Source organism: Lolium perenne, chromosome 1, assembly GCF_019359855.2.
Source record: "Lolium perenne isolate Kyuss_39 chromosome 1, Kyuss_2.0, whole genome shotgun sequence".
NCBI lineage: Eukaryota > Viridiplantae > Streptophyta > Magnoliopsida > Poales > Poaceae > Lolium > Lolium perenne.
Window position 1 is genome coordinate 98,455,339 of NC_067244.2, and position 23,981 is coordinate 98,479,319.

General features: G+C 46.6%; 2 protein-coding genes and 1 long non-coding RNA gene across 3 annotated transcripts; 1 reads left to right on the top strand and 2 right to left on the bottom strand.

Annotated features, from left to right (window-relative positions):
* Positions 1-3,132: 3,132 nt before the first annotated feature.
* On the bottom strand, positions 3,133-7,540 carry LOC139832818 (uncharacterized). The gene is made up of 4 exons (XM_071822778.1): positions 7,229-7,540; positions 6,788-6,870; positions 5,739-6,646; positions 3,133-3,962 (listed from the first exon to the last, which is right to left on the bottom strand). Exons 1-4 carry the CDS (start codon positions 7,538-7,540, stop codon positions 3,133-3,135), a joined length of 2,133 nt encoding a protein of 710 aa, XP_071678879.1.
* A 9,324-nt stretch (positions 7,541-16,864) lies between these two features.
* LOC139830681 (uncharacterized) lies at positions 16,865-18,178 on the bottom strand. Its single transcript, XR_011743797.1, has 2 exons — positions 18,111-18,178; positions 16,865-17,098 (listed from the first exon to the last, which is right to left on the bottom strand). It is a non-coding gene; the product is annotated as an uncharacterized lncRNA (long non-coding RNA).
* Positions 18,179-19,932: 1,754 nt separating this feature from the next.
* LOC127297865 (uncharacterized) lies at positions 19,933-23,731 on the top strand. The gene is made up of 2 exons (XM_051328005.2): positions 19,933-21,314; positions 23,419-23,731. Exons 1-2 carry the CDS (start codon positions 19,955-19,957, stop codon positions 23,454-23,456), a joined length of 1,398 nt encoding a protein of 465 aa, XP_051183965.1. The 5' UTR covers positions 19,933-19,954; the 3' UTR covers positions 23,457-23,731.
* Positions 23,732-23,981: the final 250 nt, after the last annotated feature.

Below are 23,981 nucleotides of genomic sequence, written 5' to 3' on the forward strand. Positions count from 1 at the left end.
GAGGGAGGCTTCAACCATAACTAGCTAGACCCATTCCCGTTTGGTAGCTAGCCACATCATCATGTCAAGCAACAAGTTTGGCCTCACAACTTACTTAATCCCGGCAGAGCCCATAATACCATAAGGCTGCACTGGAAGCTAACTAAAACATGGACGACATATTAATCTCTTTAATCCTGGGTGGCCATCCACAAGTGAAACTCACAGGCTTAGAACCATTACAGATAATAAACCCCCGCACGATCCCCTGGTGAAAACCAGAGGTGCAGTCTAGAGCAACCACTATTCAATCACACTCTCGGGCACCCACCTCGCCATCGGGTTACTCCAGGGTCGGAGCCCTGAGCAGCCGCCCACCACACAAACAATCCACCCAGGTGATTCTTTAAAGTTGTTAATTTTAATTCCCAATACTCACAATCCAAATTAGATCAAAACAGCAGTGGCACTTTGTTATTGCTAGGAAACTAAAAATCCTAGCAAGGGTTCATGGATGGCTACACACTACTAGGATTAATAAGCATAGCATAACTTTCGAAAACAAAATCCTACCATGCATACTAATTTATAAAACTCTAATGCTTAACAAAATAAGTAGGTATTTGAGTGTCATTTGCCTTGATCAAAGCAACCCGCACAATCACAGCAATCACAAGCACCACCTTGATCTCCTCCACAATCTATTCAAACAATTTTCAACAAATAAACATACATTCGATATGAGCAATCATAGACATGTATGCATGCATGCTATGCAACCATTTAATTTCACAAAAGAGGTGGTGTGTAAGTGTTGCATTATGTGTTCTCTGATATGTGTCATATTAATAAAATATTCTGGACATTTAATTTAATTTAGAAAAATCATTAACCGAGTATCTACTTAACATATACAAACTTAATAATTTGCTACTGCAAGCATTATGTGTTGTAAAAATATGAGTTTGACCTCCCTGGATAGGTTACAGTAATACAGAAGTAGTGCAATTGGAATTATTCGAAAACGATTTATAGAATTTGAATTATCTTCGAATTACTGATTCGGATAGATTTTACTAAAGCAAGTTTGTGCACGTATCAAAGTTGTACAAATCCTATACCAAGTTGAAGTACATGTTCTGAGGATTCCAGAAAGTACAAAAACATCGAATTTGGACTAGTAGATTATTTTACACAATTTTTATAGTGTAATCTGGTCTATTTCTCTAATTGTAATTTGATGCGAAAACTAACACAGTACATATACTATATTATGGCATAATGGTGTTCTACAGATTGTAAGCTTTCCAAAACTATAAAATTTACAAAATTTGGCCCTACGGTTGATTTTATACGAATTTTACAAGTTTGGACAACAAATCTGGGATTCAAATTCGAATTTAAACAAGTTTGACCAGATCTGACCGGGGCGCTGACTGGGACTACCACGCGGCGCGCTCTGACTGGCCGCGGGGGAGTCACGCGGATCGCCCCCCCCCCCCCCCTGGGCTGGCCGTGGCCGTTAGATCTAATCTACGTCTCAGATCTAAACGCTAAAAGAAAAGAAAAAAAAAGAAAAAAACAAAAGGAAGGGGAGGGGCTCACCTTGCCTGCCAGTAATGGAGGGAGGTAGCGGCCGGCTCCGGCGGGCGGCGTCGGCGGCGCTCCCGGCGACAAACGGCAGCGGCGAGGGGCGGACGGGGTGCGGCGCGGCGCGGCGTGAAGCTTGGTGGCGGCAGCGCGGCGATTGGCGGGCTAGGGCGGTCGCGGCGGCCGGCTGGAGGCGGCAGCAGGCGCGACGCTACGGCGAGCAATCGGCGGATCTAGGCGGCGCGGCGGCGGGTGCGGTCTGAGGGAAAAAGTGCGGGGCGGGGCGCTTTATATAGGGAGGGGGCACGGACGTCGAGGGCGACTCGGACGGCTGCGATTTCGCTCCGAGTCGACCTAGGCAGGCAACGGCGGAGGTAGAGTCCTGCCCGGACACGGGTGGAAGAAGAAGCTGACGTGCGGGCCCCGCTGACGTGCGGGCCCCACCTGTCGGTGACCGAACAGAAAAAGAAAAGGGGCAGGGGAGAGGCGGTGCGTTGCGGGCCGTGTTTGGGCCGACGCGGTCGGGCTGGCCCATTTGGCCGGTCCGAACCGTTTTCTTTTTTTTTGTTCTTTCCATTTTTCCTTTTTTTTACTGTTTTTGACATAACTTTAGTTTTAGGTATCCAAGGACCCAAACCAATTTCTAAAATTTTGTAATATTCAAGGCTTTGTTTTGAACAACAGAGAACAATGTTTAGACACAAATTAGCATGGTAGGGTGATAAGGTTCTTTGCATAAAGGATATGTAGCTATGGTTATGTCAATTGTGCTTAACATTTTATGTATAAATGAACAAATGCAAGGATGCCATGAATGCATGCAGGTTTTTGTATTTTGAAAACTAGGGATGTTACAGACTAACCCCCTTAAGATGAAGCACGTCCTCGGGCTTCGGAAAGGCTAGCAAATAGGTGTGGGTAATCTTCTCGAAGACTGTCTTCGCGTTCCCAAGTTGCCTCTTCCTCGGTATGGTGACTCCATTGGACCTTGCAGAACTTGATAGTTTTGGTGCGAGTATTTCTTTCAGCTCTCTCCAAGATCTTAATGGGTTTCTCCTCATACGTCAAGTCACTTTCCAATTGAACTTCCTCGAGCGGTACTGTATCCTTTAATGGCGTTTCTGACATCTCAGGGTGACATTTCTTCAACTGACTGACATGGAACACATTATGAACTGCTGAAAGAATCTCTGGCAATTCTATCTCATAAGCTACTTCTCCCTTGCGAGATAAGATCTTGAACGGTCCGATGAATCTTGGGGCTAACTTTCCCTTGATTCCAAATCTCTTGACTCCTCGAAGGTGTGACACTCTGAGATACACTCTATCGCCTATTTCATACGAGACATCTCTACGCTTATTGTCAGCATAGCTCTTCTGTCTAGATTGTGCTACCTTCAGTCTATCCTTGATCAGCCTAACCTTTTCTTCGGCTTCCTGGATAATATCTAGTCCAAAGAAACTCCTTTCTCCTACTCCACTCCACAGCAGGGGCGTGGTACACTTTCTCCCATACAGGGCTTCAAATGGGGACATCTCTATGCTGGCTTGGTAGCTATTGTTCTAGGAGAACTCCGCATACGGTAAACTATCATCCAGGATCTGATTCACTCTCTCAGTCTGTCCATCTGTCTGAGGGTGAAATGCTGTACTAAACTCCAATCTAGTTCCTAAGGACTCATGCAACTGCTTCCAGAAATGCGAGGTAAATTGGGTACCTCTATCAGACACAATACTCTTAGGAACTCCGTGAAGACATACTATCCTCTTCTTATAGATATCTGCCAACTTAGCGCTAGTGTAAGTGGTCTTCACGGGCACGAAGTGAGCTACCTTTGTCAAACGATCCACTATAACCCAAATCGAATCATAACCAGATTTTGTTCGGGGTAATCCAGTGATAAAGTCCATGCCGATTTGGTCCCACTTCCATTCTGGAACCTTCAGTGGTTGCAATAATCCTGCTGGCTTCTGATGTTCAGCCTTCACTCTGCTACACACATCACACTTGGCTATATATTCAGCGATGTCTCGCTTCATTTTATTCCACCAAAATCTCTCCTTCAGATCCATGTACATCTTGGTATTGCCAGGGTGAATGGAATATGGTGTCTCATGAGCTTCCTGAAATATCAGCTTCCTAAGTTCAGGATCATTTGCTACGCAAATACGCTTTCCAAACCAGACAATACCCTGCACATCTTCACTAAAACCTTTCGCTTTATCCTCCTTCAAGTTTTCCTTTATCTTCTCTATATCTTCGTCTCCCTTCTGGGTTTCTTTTATCTTATCCATCAACGTAGGTTGTACTATTAAGGATGCTACAAAGCCTTCCGGCACTATTTCCAAACTAAGGTCCTTCAATCCCTTGCACAGATCTTCAGGTAGATCCTCTGTCGATAGCCAATTCAGATAAGACTTACGACTTAGGGCATCTGCCACTACGTTTGCTTTACCAGGATGGTATTGCAAACTCAGATCGTAATCCTTGATGAGTTCCAACCATCTTCTTTGCCTCATGTTCAATTCCTTCTGGGTGAAAATGTACTTCAAACTCTTGTGGTCGGTGAATACTTCACATCGTTTCCCCATCAAATAGTGTCTCCAAGTCTTCAGTGCATGAACCACTGAAGCTAACTCTAAATCATGTGTGGGGTAATTGATTTCATGTTTCTTGAGTTGCCTAGAAGCATAAGATGCTACCTTGCCTTCTTGCATCAACACACTTCCCAGACCTTGGTGAGACGCGTCACAGTACACTTGGAACTCCTTCTCCAGATCTGGTAAACACAGGATCGGTGCAGACACCAATCTCTTCTTCAATTCCTGAAAACTGGCTTCACATGCTTCAGTCCAAACAAATTTCTTCTCCTTCTTCAGCAACTCAGTCATTGGTTTGGCTATCTTGGAGAAATTCTCAATGAATCTCCTATAGTATCCTGCCAATCCCAGGAAGCTACGAATTTCTCCAATGTTCTTGGGTGGTTCCCATTCTGTCACAGCTGCTACCTTGGATGGATCAACAGCAATCCCTTCCTTGGATATGATGTGTCCAAGAAATCCTACTTCACTGAGCCAAAATTCGCATTTACTAAACTTGGCATATAGCTGATGTTCTCGGAGTTTCTCCAATATTAGGCGGAGGTGTTTCTCATGTTCCTCTTCGCTCTTGGAATAGATAAGTATGTCGTCAATGAAGACTACGACAAACTTGTCGAGGAATTCCATGAACACTTTGTTCATCATATTCATAATGTATGAGGGAGCATTGGTTAACCCGAAAGGCATCACCGTATACTCATATGAACCATATCTAGTGACAAAGGCTGTATTGGGAATGTCATGTTCTCTAATCTTGAGCTGAAAATATCCAGACCGAAGGTCGATCTTGGAAAACACACTAGCTCCAACCAACTGATCAAAAAGATCATTGATTCTAGGTAGGGGGTATTTGTTCTTGATGGTAACCTCATTTAGCGAACGGTAATCCATAACTAAACGCTGGCTTTTGTCCTTCTTCTCAACAAACAGAACATGCGCTCCCCACGGCGACGAACTCTCCCTAATGAAACCTTTTCCTAACTGCTCCTTCAGCTGTTTCTTGAGTTCCTTCAACTCATCAGTAGACATAGGGTAAGGTCTCTTTGCTATAGGGCCTGTGCCCGGAAGCAGTTCTATAAGGAATTCCACATCTCTATGAGGAGGCATTCCTAGTAGCTCATCAGGGAAAACATCAGGGTATTCCTTGACTATGCGTACTTGGTCTAGGCTAACCCCCTTAAGATTTTCCAGCCTTATTTCTCCAAAGTCCAATCGGGATTTGAACCTAATTCGTTTTCCCTCGGGGGTTGTGAGAGTGATTGATTTACTCACACAATCTATGACTCCTCTATAGGTTGTCATCCAGTCCATTCCCAAAATAACATCCAAACCTTGTGATTCTAGGATTACTAAGTGAGCGGGGAATTTATAGGGGCCAATCTCTAAAATCAAATCTCTGCATCCAGAATTAACTATCATCTCTCCACCAGGGGAACTTACTTTAATTGGTTTTCCTATTGTTTCAGTGGGTATTCCATTTTTATTCACAAAAGCTCTTGATATGAATGAATGCGATGCACCAGTATCAAATAAAACCAATGCTGTAAATGAGTTGAGTGGAAACATACCCATCACAGCGTCAGGTTCATTCATCACTTCCTCCACGTTGAGATGGTTCACCTGTCCCTTCTGGAATGAATTTGCTTTGGTAGCTTCAGCGGACTTATTCTCCGGGCAATCAGTGGAAAAGTGCCCAGTCTTCTTACACTTGTAGCAGGTAATATGGGACAAGTCTCTTGAATTGTGTCGGTGCTGGCCATTATTTCCATTGGGGTGTCCGTTACCCCCATTGTGACGGCCATTGTTTCCACTGTGATTCCCATTGGAATGATTTCCCCTGGATCCTCCATTGAACTTGTGACCATTGAAATTGTTGCCATTCCCCTTGTTGAAATGACCGTTATGCCTGTGTGAGCTATGACTTCCATTCCCATCAGAAGAATGGTGCTTCTTGTGGAATGGCTCAGTGTGACTCTTATTGCTAAACTTCCTCTTGCGGTTCTCCTCCTTCTTGATATTGTTGTCCAAGGTGATGGCTTGATCAAGTAGGGACTGGTAACTGGGTGCGTAAGCTACCGACAATGGAATCTTCAATTCACCCTTAAGTCCGTTGAGGAACTTCTCCTTCCTCTTAGCATCTGTGTCAATGTCCTCAGGGGCATACCTCGCCAGGGTACAGAAGTCATCCATGTATTCCTTCAGGGTTCTCCCTCCCTGTCTCAGACTGCGGAATTCATCTCTCTTGAGATTCATAATGCCCGAGGAGATGTGGGCGGTACGAAATCCCTCCTTGAATATTTCCCAGTCTAAGCCATCTATTGGATGGGTGAGTTGATAAGTCTCCCACCACATCGCAGCAGGTCCTTCCAGCAGGTGAGCGGTGAACCTAATCTTCTCAGCCTCCGTGCACTCGCAGGTGACTAAGTCCTTGTTGACAGAGCGCAGCCAGTCATCAGCTACAATAGGTTCAGTGGCACTGGAGAACTTAGCTGGTCGGAGTCTCAGGAATCTGGCGAGTCTATCCACTGGGGGTGGTGGTGGTGGTGGAGGTGGCGGCGGTGGTGGAGGTGGTGGTGGTGGTGGATTGTTGTTGTTGTTCTGGGCGGCTTGGATGAACTGGGTCATCATCTGCATGAGCTGTGCCTGAGCTGTCATCATCTGATTCAGTGCATCCTGAGTTGGGTCACGTCTTGGCGGCATCTGGTATAGTTTTAGCACAGATAAGAATAAGATAGACAGATCTAGGAAGTAAAATTTCCTACCCATGCACAAACAAGTCACACAACCAAACAGAAACATTGAAACTAGAAATTTCAAACTTTTACTTAAAACTTATCGAGTTTCGAAAATACGACTAAGATAGTTGGTACTGCCTTACATCAGATAGTAGGACAATACAAAGAAACGTAATGAACTAGAAAACCTAATAGTCTAAAGGGATCTTCTAACGTCTCTTGATCGCTCCATAGCATGCTAAGGGGTAGGACTCCTGGCTGGTCTTCCTCTTCTTCTTCTTCTTCTTCTTCTTCTTCTTCTTCTCTTCCGCAACTGGCTCTACTTCACCATCAGAGTTAAACATGAGCCTCTCTTGAGGATCTTCTTCCTCTTTCCCAGCCGAGAGTTCTTCAATTGTTTCCTTCAGAAGCTTGTTCTCCATCTTCAAAGCGTCATTCTCTTTCTTCACCTCATCATGCTTCTTAGTTTCAATGGCCCTGTTCTCCAGCATCATCGTTATTGTCTTCTGGACTGCCTTCGCCCAGTTGTCGCTAATGATTATCTTCTCTTCCAGCTTCACTGGATCCTCCAGAAGGGCGATGCGCTCTTCTAGCGCCAGTCTCTTGTCATCTATGGCCAATAGAGCTGCTTCCATCTGCATATTTCTGGCGTTGGCATATTGGAGCGTCTACCTGGCTTCAGTCACCAAGGTAGTTTGCCTCCTCAGCAGCATCTCGGAGTTAGCGGACACAAACTCCCTCTCGATCATATAGTTGCGACAAACCGATTCATTCCGAGCACCCATGCGGCGGAGTGGGGTACCATCTCCTGCACGCTCACCGAATTGATAGTACGGCGACGTCGGGGGAATCTTACGGTGGAACTTGTGGCGGATGCGGGCGATGGCGCCCTGGATGGCGATCTCCACAGAATTCTCCCAATCAGGGTAGATGTCGGAATATGTCATGCCCGGGTCATCAAGGTCATCATCACTTCCTGGAATAAAGGTCTTGATCAACCAAGCCTCTGTGTCATGTTCCTTGTACAACTGTCTACCCTGGATGACCGGAGGTGGTATCCCAACTAGTGATGACATATCAAACAATATGCTGCTGAGGTAGAAAGGTGCGTCTCCAGCACAAAACGTCTCGTCGTAGTCGGCCATCTAAAATTTTATAAGAGAAGGCAAGATTAGAAAGGAATCCAAAAGAATAGATAAGTGCAGAAATAAATTTTCATAATTATCATTTTAAACAAGTTTGTATCCTATGGTTTTCCAATTCCTAGGGTCTCGATCCTACAGGCAACACTATGCTCTGATACCATTTTGTAGCACCCTACCTGATGTAGCCCCGGTCACCGACGTCGCTACACCAAGACCAACAAGTCCCCCAAGTGGACCGATGACACGAGCCCGAGTCAAAGCACTACATGATGAGGTGAACTCGCTCCTCACCACCCTTGATCTTGGTACACCTTTGGATGGATTGCTACCTCATGCCGACGTGTTATGTGTCATTAGGTACAAGGAGCATCAAGGTCACCAAGAGGAGGATACGCCATGGTCAAAGGGGGGAGAGGAGCAGCTGGACAAGAGGATGGACATGAAGATGGACGTGGAGCTGGACAGGAAGTCGCCCGAAGAGCGCAAGGAAGAGAAGACGGACGGCCGGTCCAGAACCCGGTCAACCGGCTCACCGACCGGACCACCCGGTCCACAGCCCGGTCTGACCGGCCTCCTGACCGGACCGCCCGGTCAGCAACCGGGAATTGCGCTCGTGACATCCGGGCGCCATCCAGGGGACTTGGAGCCTCGTCCGGTCGCCGCCCGGTCCCAGGCCCGGTTGCCGCCCGGTCGACCGGCCCCCTGACCGGCCCGCCCGGTCACCGGCCCGGTCTGACCGGCCTCCTGACCGGCCTGCACGACTTAAGTTATAATTTCGGCCCGAACTTACCTTTTCGGCCCATGACGCCTTGTAAGACTATAAATACCCCCAGGACGCCCCTTTAGCTCTTTAGACTTGTTTTGAACTCAAACCTAACTTTGAGCTTAGTCTCCCTTGGGTATCATCCCTCTGTAATCAAGGCAACCTTGGTTGTTGATTTGGAACTTGTTGAGTGAGATTCTAGTACAAGATACTCTCTCTCCCTCACCAAGCTCTTCTTCTCCAATCCCAATCTCTCCCCGGGGAATTCTACCGCGTGTCTCTTCCTCGGAGATTCTATTGGCGTGGTCCATCGAGCCACGGAGGTAAGCATCGGGTGTATCGGGTTGTGTGTGTGCGTGAGTCTCGGAGTTCCTCGTGTTCATCGCCGTGTTCTTCGTGTTCCTCGCGTTTTCCCATCTTCCCCCTTGGTTTCGAAGTCAATCCGCGAGATCGGGCCACACACGGGGTCTTAGACCTCATCATATGGTATCAGCAGCTCTTGGTTACCGCGGATTTGACCTCCCACCCACCCGATTTCGTTCCTAGAAAATTTTCCAAAAAATCCCCAAAAATAGCCCTAAATTGCCTCTTGACCGATCTGTGATTTGGTTGCGTTTTGAGTGGTTTTGGTCCGTGGATCTGGTGTTGTTGTGCTTGATCTACTATTTCCCCAACTTTTAGCCTCCAATTCCATCGTTTCCCTTCGATTTGGTCGATTTGGTTTGGTTTTCGTGAAGAACAGGAGAGAGAAAGCTTCATCCCGCGAAATCCGGTTGAGCAGCCGGTCAACCGGGCCCACGACCGGCCGGCCGGCCCAGAACCCGGTCAACCGGGCGGCAAACCGGGCAAGCCGGTCCACAACCCGGTCCAACCGGGCCTCCGACCGGGCGACGCAACGCCACTCCTTCGACCTCGTCTTCCGGCGATCTACACCACCACCACCACCACCACCACCATCTTCGCAGGTATAACTTGCAGGTCACCTTGTAACCCCTCTTCCTTTTGCGATCTATCCCATCGAGCATTGCTTGTCTAGTGTTGCGAGACATTGCACGTGGCCCCGCATTGTGAGGTGTGTGTGTCGCGTTGAGTAAGGCACCCAAGCAAACACTCGTGTGGCAAGATAGCAAAAGCGAGGCTAACGCTAACATAGTGCGTCAAAAAGCCCCAAAAACATAAAAAGAGTGCGAGTAGCACCATACATCCATACATCCATACATCCATACGCCCATACATACAAAGTGTCCACGTGCCACCAAAGATACAAACGAGTGCAAGTGCCGCCATATACAAAAGAGAAAAAGCTTGTAAGCAAAGAGAGATAGGAGAAGAGAGGCCACGTGTGAATCTTGTTGTCTCTTCCTTTGCAACCAAAGCTTTGGCTCTCCTTGTGTTAGTGTGACACCGAGCACTTATACATACACTTTTCCGCTCACTTTTGGTTGCACTAACCCCGTTTATCTCGTGTGTATGTTCCACATCTTTTTCCGTGTTTATAGTGATCTTCACATTGACATTTGGATTTTTGGACCTCACCCACTTTTGACAACATACTCGATCTTGGATTTGTCTTTTGGCTTTCCACAACACTCGCCTAACACCATATTTGCTAGCTTTTGCGTGTGGTTTTGCGTGTGTTCCCGATACACTTGATCTTGCTTCCGGTTTGGTGGATTGCCTCAATACTATCTTACCTTGGTAAGAGTGCGAGGTAGTCTCCTTCCACTAACATACACAACATAGTTCTTGTCTTTCCATCATGGATAGGAACGGAGATACCAATAGGGATGAAGAGATCCTTCGCAACACCGAGAGGTTGGCTACTCAACACAACCTATGGGCCCTTAGCGACAAGAGTTCAAGGAGCAACTCTCCCTCTTCGAGACGCGCATCGATGAGCAATACAATGAAGTGGCTCACAACTTCTCCACCGTGAACCACGACTTGGCCCTTCTTCGTGAAGCTACGGACAACTTGAATGGCCAAATGGCGGCCAATGATGCCAACATGGAGCGGCGCATGGATAGCCTCGAGCGCGCCATCACCAACTTGGGTCGCCATCGTCGACACCGCTCTACTTCCTCTTCATCAAGCTCTTCCTCAAGGCATGAAGACCATTACTCTCATGGTGGCATTTCGTCCCCAAGCTCTTCTTCAAGGCATGAAGACCATCATCGACCTCATCGCTCACATGCTCGTCATGAAGACTCCCGCTCCAACTCTAGGCGTGGAGAAATACATCGCCATGCTCGTCCACATGAGCGTCCTCCACAAGCTCAAGACCTTCCACAAGATCGACACCAAGCGGATCGCCATGCCCACCATGGGCGTGATGGCCATCCACAAGACCAAGACCCTCAAGATCCACCTCGGCGAGATCTTCGTCGCCACCCTCACCATGATCAACGTGGACGAGGAGAACTACACCATGATCAAGATGAGAGACCCAACATTGAGCATCGTCCTCAGCCGCGACAAGATCTTCAACCACATCCTCACCGTGAACCAAGTGAAGCAAGTGTTCAACTCCACCGCCAACCCAATGCTATGGTTGGCCATAGAAGACCTCCTATTCCACCTCTAGCCGCAAGAGTTGACGGCGCCCCTCCTCGTAGAAGAAACTTGGAGGATGAAGAGAACATGTATGGCAAGCTCAAGTTCAACATGCCCAAGTTCAAAGGTGAAAACGACGCCTTGAAGCATACCTCTCATGGGCACTCAAGGTGGACAAGATCTTCCGCATCCACAACTACTCCGGTGCCAAGAAAGTGGCTATGGCATCACTCGAGTTTGAAGACTACGCCAACACTTGGTGGGAGCAAGTCCTCACTCTTCGCGAAGAAAAGGGTGAACCTCCTATTGACACTTGGGAAGATATGAAGAAGGAGATGCATGCTCGCTTTGTCCCAAAGCACTACATGAAAAGACCTCTTCAACAAGCTCCAAAAGTTGAAGCAAGGCACCAATACCGTAGAGGAGTTCTACAAGGAGATGGAGCTCACTATGATGCGAGCCAACATCCAAGAATCCGAGGAGCAAACCATTGCTCGCTTCTTCAATGGCCTTACTTATCCCATCAAGAGGATTGTCGAGTTCCAACCTTACTCCAACATGGTTGAGCTAGTCCACCAAGCATCGAAGGCCGAGCGCCAAGTGATTGAGGACATCAAGTACTCCAAGGCCAAGTCCTATTTCTCCTCCAAGTTCGCTACATCGACTCCTCCTACTACATCAACTCCTCAAGCTACAAGTGCCAAGGCCGACGCATCCTCTACACCTTCCAAGAAGACGACTATCCAAAGTCGAATGAAGCAAACGGTCTCCTCCACCGCCTCCTCTAAGGCATCCACGGGACCCTCTAGTGTCACTTGCTTCAAGTGTGGCACCCAAGGTCACAAATCGTTTGAGTGCAAGAACACCAAGGTCATGATCACTATGGAGAATGGTGACATCGAGACTCTTGATGAGGATGAATATGAAGCCCTTGTGCAAGCCGCCGTGGAAAGTGAAGAAGCTTATAAGCAAGATAGTGGAGAAGATCCTCTCTTATGTGAGCATGACCCAAGTCCCTCACTTGTGGTCACAAGGGTGCTAACCACACAACCTCATGATATGGAAGAACAACGGTGCAACATCTTCCAAACCCGTGCCGGAATTGGTGGCAAGTCTATCAAGGTCATCATCGATGGTGGAAGTTGCCATAACCTTGCGAGCACCGAGTTGTGTGAGAAGCTCCACCTCACTCTCCGCAAGCATCCTCACCCTTACCATATCCAATGGTTGAGTGACAAGGGCAACGTCAAGATACAACATACCGTCACCGTCAACTTCAAGATCGGCCCTTATGAGGACACAATCGAGTGTGACGTGGTACCCATGACGGTGTGCCACATGTTGCTTGGCCGCCCTTGGCAATATGACAAGAAGGCTATACATGATGGACTCTCCAACACATACACCTTCAAGGTCAACGACAAGAAGTTCGAGTTGCGCCCGATGACTCCTAGCCAAATCATCGCGGATAATGCGAAGGCTTTAAGCGAGGGCACAACTCCGCACCCATAGTGAGATGAGAGGAGAGGGAGCGACCCACCACAAAGATAGTGAGCGCCACAAGCCATATATGAGTGAGCCCAAGAGTGTCCTTCTAGCCACCAAGAGTGAGTGGAGAGAGCTCCAAGAGAACCCATCCACCATATTACACTATGTGCTCATATGCAAGGGACCCTCGTCGGAGACTAACGACTTAACCAACATTCCTCCGTCTTTGTTGTCTCTTTTGCAGGAATTCCAAGATGTCTTCCCCGACGAGCTCCCTCGTGGACTACCACCACTCCGAGGCATCGAACACCGCATCGACCTCATACCCGGCGCTCCGCTCCCAAACCGTGCCGCCTACCGCACCAACCCCGAAGAGACCAAGGAGATCAACCGCCAAATTCAAGATCTCCTCGCCAAAGGGTACGTCCGAGAAAGCCTTAGCCCTTGTGCGGTTCCCGTGATCCTTGTGCCTAAACCGGATGAGACGCAACGGATGTGTATGGATTGTCGCCCCATCAATGCCATTACCGTCCGTTACCGCCATCCCATTCCGCGTTTAGATGACATGCTAGATGAACTTAGTGGTGCCACGATTTTCTCCAAAGTCGATTTGCGTAGTGGTTACCATCAAATCCGCATGGCTATTGGTGATGAATGGAAAACGGCATTCAAGACCAAACTTGGTCTCTATGAATGGCTCGTTATGCCTTTCGGTCTTTCCAATGCACCATCTACTTTCATGCGCCTCATGAATCACATCTTGCGTCCTCTCATTGGCAAGAGCGTGGTTGTTTACTTCGATGACATTCTTATTTATAGCAAAAACCTCGAGGACCATGTGCAACATGTGAGAGAAGTCTTGTGCATCTTGCGCCATGAAAAGCTTTATGCTAACCTCCCCAAGTGCACATTTGCTCAAAACAAATTGGTTTTTCTTGGTTTTGTGGTTTCCGCTAATGGGATTGAAGTTGATTCTTCCAAGGTGGAGGCCATCCATAATTGGCCTACTCCTACCAATGTTGGCCAAGTCCGAAGCTTCCATGGACTTGCCGGGTTTTTATCGCCGCTTTGTGAAAGACTTTAGCACCATCGCTTGCCCTTTGAATGAGCTTACCAAGAAGAATGTTCCGTTTGTTTGGGGCAAGGCCCAACAAAATGCTTTTGATGAGTTGAAGAAACGTCTTACCGAAGCTCCACTTCTTGTTCTTCCAAATTTTGCCAAAACTTTTGAGATTGAGTGTGATGCAAGTGGGCTTGGTATTGGCGGTGTTCTTATGCAAGAGGGCAAACCCGTGGCATACTATAGTGAGAAGTTAGATGGCGCACGCCTCAACTATCCTATATATGACAAGGAGCTCTACGCTTTGGTTCGTGTTCTTGAAGTTTGGCAACACTACCTTTGGCCAAAAGAGTTTATCATTCATTCCGATCATGAGTCCTTGAAGTATTTGAAAAGCCAACACAACTTGAACAAACGACATGCAAAATGGGTCGAGTTCATTGAGTCCTTCCCATATGTGATAAAATACAAGAAGGGCAAGGACAATGTTGTGGCGGATGCTCTTTCCCGCAAAAACACCCTTTTGCTAACTCGTTTGGATTTTCATGTTTTGGGACTTGAAGAGATCAAAGAACTCTATCCTTCCAATTCTTTCTTTGCTCCCATTTTTGAGAAGTGCTCCGTTGAGCGAGGAGTGGATGATTTCTATTTGCATGATGGCTATTTGTTCAAAGCCAACAAGATTTGCATTCCCGCGTCTTCGCTTCGAAAATTGCTTTTGCAAGAGTCTCATGGTGGCGGTCTTATGGGCCACTTTGGCCGTGACAAGACATATGCCATGCTCTCAACCCACTACTATTGGCCAAAGATGAAGCGAGATGTGGAGCGCCTTTGCCGTCGGTGCACAACATGCTTACAAGCTAAGTCTACCTCCAACCCTTATGGTCTCTACATGCCATTGCCTATTCCTCATGCACCATGGACCGATATTAGCATGGATTTCGTTCTAGGCTTGCCTCGCACTAAGCATGGTCATGATTCCATATTTGTTGTAGTGGATAGATTCTCTAAGATGGCTCATTTCATACCTTGCCATAAGAGCGACGATGCTTCACACATTGCTTCATTGTTTTTCAGGGAAATCGTTCGCCTACATGGAGTACCGCAAAGTATTGTGTCGGATCGAGACGTCAAGTTCATGAGTTATCTTTGGAAGTCAATCATGGCGAAGTTTGGAGTCAAGCTCTTGTTCTCATCATCATCGCACCCGCAAACGGACGGCCAAACGGAAGTGGTCAATCGAAGCCTCTCCACCCTCCTACGGGTCCTCGTGAAGAAAAACTTGAGGTCATGGGAGGAGTGCCTTCCTCACGCCGAGTTCGCCTACAACCGCGCCAAGCACAAGACTACATCAAGGAGCCCCTTCATGGTCGTCTACGGCTTCGAACCTTACACGGCACTCGAGCATACTTCCGCTTCCCCTCCACGAGCGCATCAACATGGACTTCGACAAGCGCGCCGCCGCCGTCAAGAAACTACATGAAGAGACAAGGGCAACCATACAAGAACATGTTCTTCGTCAAGCCAACCGCCTCAACGCCAAGAAGAAGGCAAGGATATTCGAAGAAGGAGACCTCGTTTGGATCCACCTCCGAAAGGAAAGGTTCCCTCATGAGCGCAACTCCAAGCTCAAGCCAAGAGGAGATGGCCCCTTCAAGGTCCTCAAGCGAATCAACGACAACGCTTACGTCATCGACATACCGACATCCAAGTACTTGGTGAGCAACACGTTCAACGTCTCGGACTTGTCACCCTATCATGGAGATGAGGAGGTGCAAGAGTCGAGGACGACTCTTTCCCAAGGGGGGGGAGATGATGTAGCCCCGGTCACCGACGTCGCTACACCAAGACCAACAAGTCCCCAAGTGGACCGATGACACGAGCCCGAGTCAAAGCACTACATGATGAGGTGAACTCGCTCCTCACCACCCTTGATCTTGGTACACCTTTGGATGGATTGCTACCTCATGCCGACGTGTTATGTGTCATTAGGTACAAGGAGCATCAAGGTCACCAAGAGGAGGATACGACTTGGTCTCAGGGTGGAGAGGAGCAGCTGGACAAGAGGATGGACATGAAGATGGACGTGGAGCTGGACAGGAAGTCGCCCGAAGAGCGCAAGGAAGAGAAGACGGACGGCCGGTCCAGAACCCGGTCAACCGGCTCACCGACCGGACCACCCGGTCCACAGCCCGGTCTGACCGGCCTCCGGACCGGACCGCCCGGTCAGCAACCGGGAATTGCGCTCGTGACATCCGGGCGCCATCCGAAGGACTTGGAGCCTCGTCCGGTCGCCGCCCGGTCCCCGAGCCCGGTTGCCGCCCGGTCGACCGGCCCCCTGACCGGCCCGCCCGGTCACCGGCCCGGTCTGACCGGCCTCCTGACCGGCCTGCACGACTTAAGTTATAATTTCGGCCCGAACTTACCTTTTCGGCCCATGACGCCTTGTAAGACTATAAATACCCCCCAGGACGCCCCTTTAGCTCTTTAGACTTGTTTTGAACTCAAACCTAACTTTGAGCTTAGTCTCCCTTGGGTATCATCCCTCTGTAATCAAGGCAACCTTGGTTGTTGATTTGGAACTTGTTGAGTGAGATTCTAGTACAAGATACTCTCTCTCCCTCACCAAGCTCTTCTTCTCCAATCCCAATCTCTCCCCGGGGAATTCTACCGCGTGTCTCTTCCTCGGAGATTCTATTGGCGTGGTCCATCGAGCCACGGAGGTAAGCATCGGGTGTATCGGGTTGTGTGTGTGCGTGAGTCTCGGAGTTCCTCGTGTTCATCGCCGTGTTCTTCGTGTTCCTCGCGTTTTCCCATCTTCCCCCTTGGTTTCGAAGTCAATCCGCGAGATCGGGCCACACACGGGGTCTTAGACCTCATCACTACCTTTTAAATAAAGGCAGGATACCTGTGTATAGTGCTATTCCCGGGATCACTGATAGCACACACATTTCAAATGTAGTAATCATAGCAATAGTATCAAATTTATTACAACGCAGATCCTCAGGAGATAAAATAAAGTCTTACAAATTGCATAGCCAAAATAGACTAGCTCAAATATAAATGTTCAAAGCAAACACAACGGAAAATAACTGCAGTGAGCCTCCATTGTCTTCATGCGCCACAGGCAGACATGTTGGAATGTAGACTCGAGATCCTACCTAGTACTCCTCCTCAGACGAACCTGCACGTTTGAATATGCAGCCCCACGAATGGAGGTCAGTACAATGATGTACTGGCAAATGACACTTATATGGTGGATGTTTTGGGCATAGCTATCTACATGATATTTGGCAGGTGGAGTTTAGGCAAATTTGCACAAAGCCAATTTTATCCTACATTTTATTTCAAATCAAAACATTTTACAAAAAATCATAATGATGTCATAAACAGTTGCTACTCAAATTTTAACTTATTCAGAAAAGATGATGAGATTCTTCCGTACATTCCCTGCCTAGAAAGCTCAAATTGTCCGTAACCGGGGACACGGCTAAGATCTTAGGTTTACTCTCGAGAGGTTGTGCACTTTCACCTTACGACCCACCCTTCCCAAGAGAAGAAATGAGACAAGATCTTTCAGAGGGAGGCTTCAACCATAACTAGCTAGACCCGTTCCCGTTTGGTAGCTAGCCACATCATCATGTCAAGCAACAAGTTTGGCCTCACAACTTACTTAATCCCGGCAGAGCCCATAATACCATAAGGCTGCACTGGAAGCTAACTAAAACATGGACGACATATTAATCTCTTTAATCCTGGGTGGCCATCCACAAGTGAAACTCACAGGCTTAGAACCATTACAGATAATAAACCCCCGCACGATCCCCTGGTGAAAACCAGAGGTGCAGTCTAGAGCAACCACTATTCAACTGCGCACTCTCAGGCACCCACCTGCCACTGGTTACTCCAGGGTCGGAGCCCTGAGCAGCCGCCCACCACACAAACAATCCACCCAGGTGATTCTTTAAAGTTGTTAATTTTAATTCCCAATACTCACAATCCAAATTAGATCAAAACAGCAGTGGCACTTTGTTATTGCTAGGAAACTAAAAATCCTAGCAAGGGTTCATGGATGGCTACACACTACTAGGATTAATAAGCATAGCATAACTTTCGAAAACAAAATCCTACCATGCATACTAATTTATAAAACTCTAATGCTTAACAAAATAAGTAGGTATTTGAGTGTCATTTGCCTTGATCAAAGCAACCCGCACAATCACAGCAATCACAAGCACCACCTTGATCTCCTCCACAATCTATTCAAACAATTTTCAACAAATAAACATACATTCGATATGAGCAATCATAGACATGTATGCATGCATGCTATGAAACCATTTAATTTCACAAAAGAGGTGGTGTGTAAGTGTTGCATTATGTGTTCTCTGATATGTGTCATATTAATAAAATATTCTGGACATTTAATTTAATTTAGAAAAATCATTAACCGAGTATCTACTTAACATATACAAACTTAATAATTTGCTACTGCAAGCATTATGTGTTGTAAAAATATGAGTTTGACCTCCCTGGATAGGTTACAGTAATACAGAAGTAGTGCAATTGGAATTATTCGAAAACGATTTATAGAATTTGAATTATCTTCGAATTACTGATTTGGATAGATTTTACTAAAGCAAGTTTGTGAACGTATCAAAGTTGTACAAATCCTATACCAAGTTGAAGTACATGTTCTGAGGATTCCAGAAAGTACAAAAACATCGAATTTGGACTAGTAGATTATTTTATACAATTTTTATAGTGTAATCTGGTCTATTTCTCTAATTGTAATTTGATGCGAAAACTAACACAGTACATATACTATATTATGGCATAATGGTGTTCTACAGATTGTAAGCTTTCCGAAACTATAAAATTTACAAAATTTGGCCCTACGGTTGATTTTATACGAATTTTACAAGTTTGGACAACAAATCTGGGATTCAAATTCGAATTTAAACAAGTTTGACCAGATCTGACCGGGGCGCTGACTGGGACTGCCACGCGGCGCGCTCTGATTGGCCGCGGGAGAGTCACGCGGATCGCCCCCCCCCCCCCCCCCCGGGCTGGCCGTGGCCGTTAGATCTAATCTACGGCTCAGATCTAAACGCTAAAAGAAAAGAAAAAAAAATAAAAAAACAAAAGGAAGGGGAGGGGCTCACCTTGCCTGCCAGTAATGGAGGGAGGTAGCGGCCGGCTCCGGCGGGCGGCGTCGGCGGCGCTCCCGGCGACAAACGGCAGCGGCGAGGGCGGACGGGGTGCGGCGCGGCGCGGCGTGAAGCTTGGTGGCGGCGGCGCGGCGATTGGCGGGCTAGGGCGGTCGCGGCGGCCGGCTGGAGGCGGCGGCAGGCGCGGCGCTACGGCGAGCAATCGGCGGATCTAGGCGGCGCGGCGGCGGGTGCGGTCTGAGGGAAAAAGTGCTGGGCGGGGCGCTTTATATAGGGAGGGGGCACGGACGTCGAGGGCGACTCGGACGGCTGCGATTTCGCTCCGAGTAGACCTAGGCAGGCAACGGCGGAGGTAGAGTCCTGCCCGGACACGTGTGGAAGAAGAAGCTGACGTGCGGGCCCCGCTGACGTGCGGGCCCCACCCATCGGTGACCGAACAGAAAAAGAAAAGGGGCAGGGGAGAGGCGGTGCGGTGCGGGCCGTGTTTGGGCCGACGCGGTCGGGCTGGCCCATTTGGCCAGTCCGAACCGTTTTCTCTTTTTTTTTTGTTCTTTCCATTTTTCCTTTTTTTTACTGTTTTTGACATAACTTTAGTTTTAGGTATCCAAATTGACCCAAACCAATTTCTAAAATTTTGTAATATTCCAGGCTTTGTTTTGAACAACAGAGAACAATGTTTAGACACAAATTAGCATGGTAGGATGATAAGGTTCTTTGCATAAAGGATATGTAGCTATGGTTATGTCAATTGTGCTTAACATTTTATGTATAAATGAACAAATGCAAGGATGCCATGAATGCATGCAGGTTTTTGTATTTTGAAAACTAGGGATGTTACATGTTAATTATGGATAATTTGTAGTATAGTTATGCCGCCGAGACGTAGAGGTCGAGCTCGTGGCCGAGCTCATGCAAGGCGGGGTCGCGTTGGCCGCAACGGCCGTGTAGAGGGATCAGATGTTGAGCATAGTAATCATGAGGATGCAGAAGTGAGTCAATCTGCTAATAGTGATGGACATGGTGCTTCAAACATGACGCTTACCCAATGGCTAGATATGAAGCTGGACAAGTTTGATGGATCAGGGACACCCATGGACGCTGCAAGTTGGCTTCGCGGCATGGAGAAATACATGGATGCATCTGTGATGACACAAGAGGACAGAATTGTCTATGTAGCTTTCCAACTGAAGGGTCTCGCTGACATGTGGTGGGAAGGAGTTCGTGCAGCGTGGACACCAGCCCATGGACCGCCTACATGGGATGTTTTTGTTAAGCAATTCACTAGCAAATACTACCCAGATTCATTCACGGAGAAGATGGATGTTGCCCTAAGGAATATCAAGCAAGGTGACAAGACAGTGGATGAGTACGAGATGGAGTTTAGTAAGATTGCTCATTTTGTGGATCACATAAATCAGAATCAGAGTGAGAAAGCTAGAAAATTCTTTGAGGGGCTTAATTCAGAATATCGACATGTCATGGGAGCTAATCGACCGAATGAGTATTTCAGTGTGGTGGAACAGGCTAGGGGAATGGAGCTACAGATTCAACTCACACAGGCAGAGGCAGCTCGTACAAGTGGTACTAGTGGCTCGAGTAGTAAGCACAAGAGAAGTCATCATGATGGGAGTGAGCTTACGGAGCGTCTTGCTCTCAAGAAGTCCAAGTCAGGTGCACATTCTCAACAGTCCGCCAACCCCAATCAATCAGGAGCTCATCCTTTTTCAGCGCCACATTCCAACATCACATCGTTCATTCGACCCATCCCAGGACAGGGCTTGATTTGCTTCAAGTGCGGTCAAGGTCACCGTGCTTCTGAGTGTGACTTTTCGGGATCTTGTGACCATTGTGGCAAGACCGGTCACATGAAACGTGTTTGCAAGAAAAATCCTAACTCCATTATCAAGTGGCAATTGACCAGTCCTTCCGCAGGGACAACATTATCCATTTCTTCCAATGATGAGCCTCTAGGTGTCAGATCCTCAGATGGGTCAGTACATATGATGACGGCCCCCCAAGTTGCACCTCCCCAGTTTCCACCTCATCCATATCAGCATCCTTACTTTGGCTACTACGGCCATCCACCTCCAATTACAGCTCCATATGTTCCGCCCCAGCTACCTGCTCCTCGCCAACCGCAACAATTAGTTGGAAATTCTTCAACCTCAACACCTGCCGGAGCTTATAACAAACAAACAACCTCTCAAGGTCACCGTGATGGGGCTTTAGGTAAATATTTTCTTTGCGCCCTGTCTATCCCAAAGTTTTTTTCTTACTTTCATTCAACTCAGTTATCTCATAGTTAGAAGCCAACCTATCTAGTGTTTCCATCAGGTTTTTAATACTCTTTTTGGGATACGACCATTAAAAGTGGTGACCTTGTGCTGCGTTGCATGAAGACTTCTTGTTCTCATGCCTGAACTTTGGAACATTTTGACACAACAATAGATTAGATTTTTGTGTGCTCGCTGTGACTCTTTTTGCTAAATCAGTGAGGATGCCCGAGAGCTAGGATGCAAGATTTACCTACCTACGTATGGATTTAATAGTTTGAGTGTGGGATGGATTGGCCCCCATACCAACTACTCTCACTATTAATTCTTGTTATGTTGGAGGGTGAACCTGATGTGTGTCATTAGTCTTTACTCTTATTAGGAACTTTTTGTAAAGAGAAGACCAGTGTATGCTTGATCTTAGATCGAAATATTTTTTTATCCTTAAAAGAAAACAAATCTTGACGGTAAGAATTCGAGGTCGAATTCCATTAAAGGTGGGGAGAATGTAATACCCCGGATTTTCTAAAAAAATATTTTTGATAAAAAACGAATATAGTTGACCAGGTTTTATTTTTTTATTTATTTAAAGAAAACATGGGCTGTGAGGAGATATTAGACCATGCATGGGTTCTGTTTAAGCTGATGGAAAAAAAAGAATTGGGTTGTTAATCTGTAAGTTCCTTTGAGATGTGCATAAATTTAATAAAAATTGTTGCTCCCTTAACCTTAAACTACAACCTATCCGGACTGAAAGAAAAAGACAAATAAATACAAAGCCCAACCTAACCGGCTCCTATCCTCATCAAACTCTTAAGCCCTAGTCTTTCGACAGCCGCCGGCGCCGCCGCATCAAGGATTTCCAATCTCCATCCTGTAGTTTGAGTACGGATCCCAGACTGCTGACTTGAACCTCGCCGGAGTCACCTGACGCATATTCTGAAGACAAGGCCGGACTAGGTGTGCCCTCAACATCAATTTGGTTTGCCTCCTCGCTGACCCTGTATTCCTTTTCCTTTCCATGAGCGATTCAGTAAGTCTGGACTTGGTTTGCTACATTGAAATCTGTGCTATAGGCGCGTGGCCGATTGATTGGTTGTTTGGCTGATGTATATTCAGATCAAAGAAATATGCTGCTGGTTGAAGGCGTGTAGATCTAGTACTCTCTGATAAATTTTTGTTTACAAAATCAAGTAGTAAATGAGGCAGCCAAGTTCTGATTATTTCTAACTCAAAGGGAATCCGGTAGTTAGCACTTGCTTTCTTGATGTTTGTCTCGTCTAGGAATTTGTGGTACAAACACACAAGTCTTGGAGTAGCATACTGATTAGTAGTACTTGTTTACAAGAAAAAGAGAGTAGTACCAGTTTGCTTTAGTTCCCTGAAATTAGGCTGTCTGAATAAGAACACTAGCCTGCGCCAGGATTCTTAACTTACACTAGAACAACAGGCGTGCACAGTATAGAAGAAGTATTGTTAACTTATCCTGGTGTAGAATTTCTGAGTCTTATTTTATCAACAGGTGGGAGGATTTCCGGTGCCGATATAAATTCTTTTGTTGAACGCCGAGGCTGAGGCAAGTGCATGACGAGCCCCTTGTTTCTGTATGATTATTCATGCGTGACTGTTTGGTTGCTTGTTCTCATCTGGTTCGAGATTCTTTTATTTGATTGTTCAACTCAAACTTGTTCCGTTATGTTTCGCTATACATTTTCAATATCATCGTAGTTCTTATTTTCAAGGCTAACTTGGTGAGAAACTGTTCATAAGCGGCTAGTTCCGAATAAAGTTTGGTGAGAACTGTTAGCTTATGAGCTAGTCCAAGGGCAATTCTTTTCATGTTAATCCGGTGAGAAACTGTTCTGAGCGGCTAGTTCCGAATTCAGTTCGGTGAGAACTGTTAGCTCGTGGGTTAGTCCGGCGACATATTCAGATATTTGGTTTCAGTCTTCAAGATAGCAAAGATATTCCATGTTTCATTGTTCATGATTGTTCTTATGGTTCCAATTGTACTTGCTGAGTATTTCTGTACTCACCCTTGCGTTTCATTTGGTTTTCAGGTATTAAAATCAGCGACATGCATGGGAAGCGGGCATAGAAACAGCACGTCACTTTATCACCTCACATGTTCCCATATAATATTTAGAGAGCACCTATACATAGCATCCATAAATTATTAGTTGTTTCGGTACTATCTACTTGAATCTTTTGAAATTATTACATAATGCGAGCCTTTGGTCGCTCCGATCATTGTACTTTATGTCTTCTAGTTATGTTATGAACTATATTGATGATATTTGATAAACATCCTTTATTTGCCTGTCGTGGTTGTCCAAAGAAACAAAGTAGGTGCTGCCTGATTTTAGAATTCTTTGTATACTTGCGTTATTGAGATAGTGTGGTACCATCTTCAGGTTTCTTGGAAACCTGGGATGTTACACTATGTGTGCTATAACTTGTATGTCTTTCAAATTTGAACCAAATTTGAATAAGTTTGAAATATTTGAAAAAGGGGCTTTTGGCTTAAACGTTTGAAACCCAAAACGACTTCTCTTCATGCTAGACTTCATAAGACCGAGTTAAGGTTAGGGGGTAGATACATGATTTGTCTGGTTTGAATATG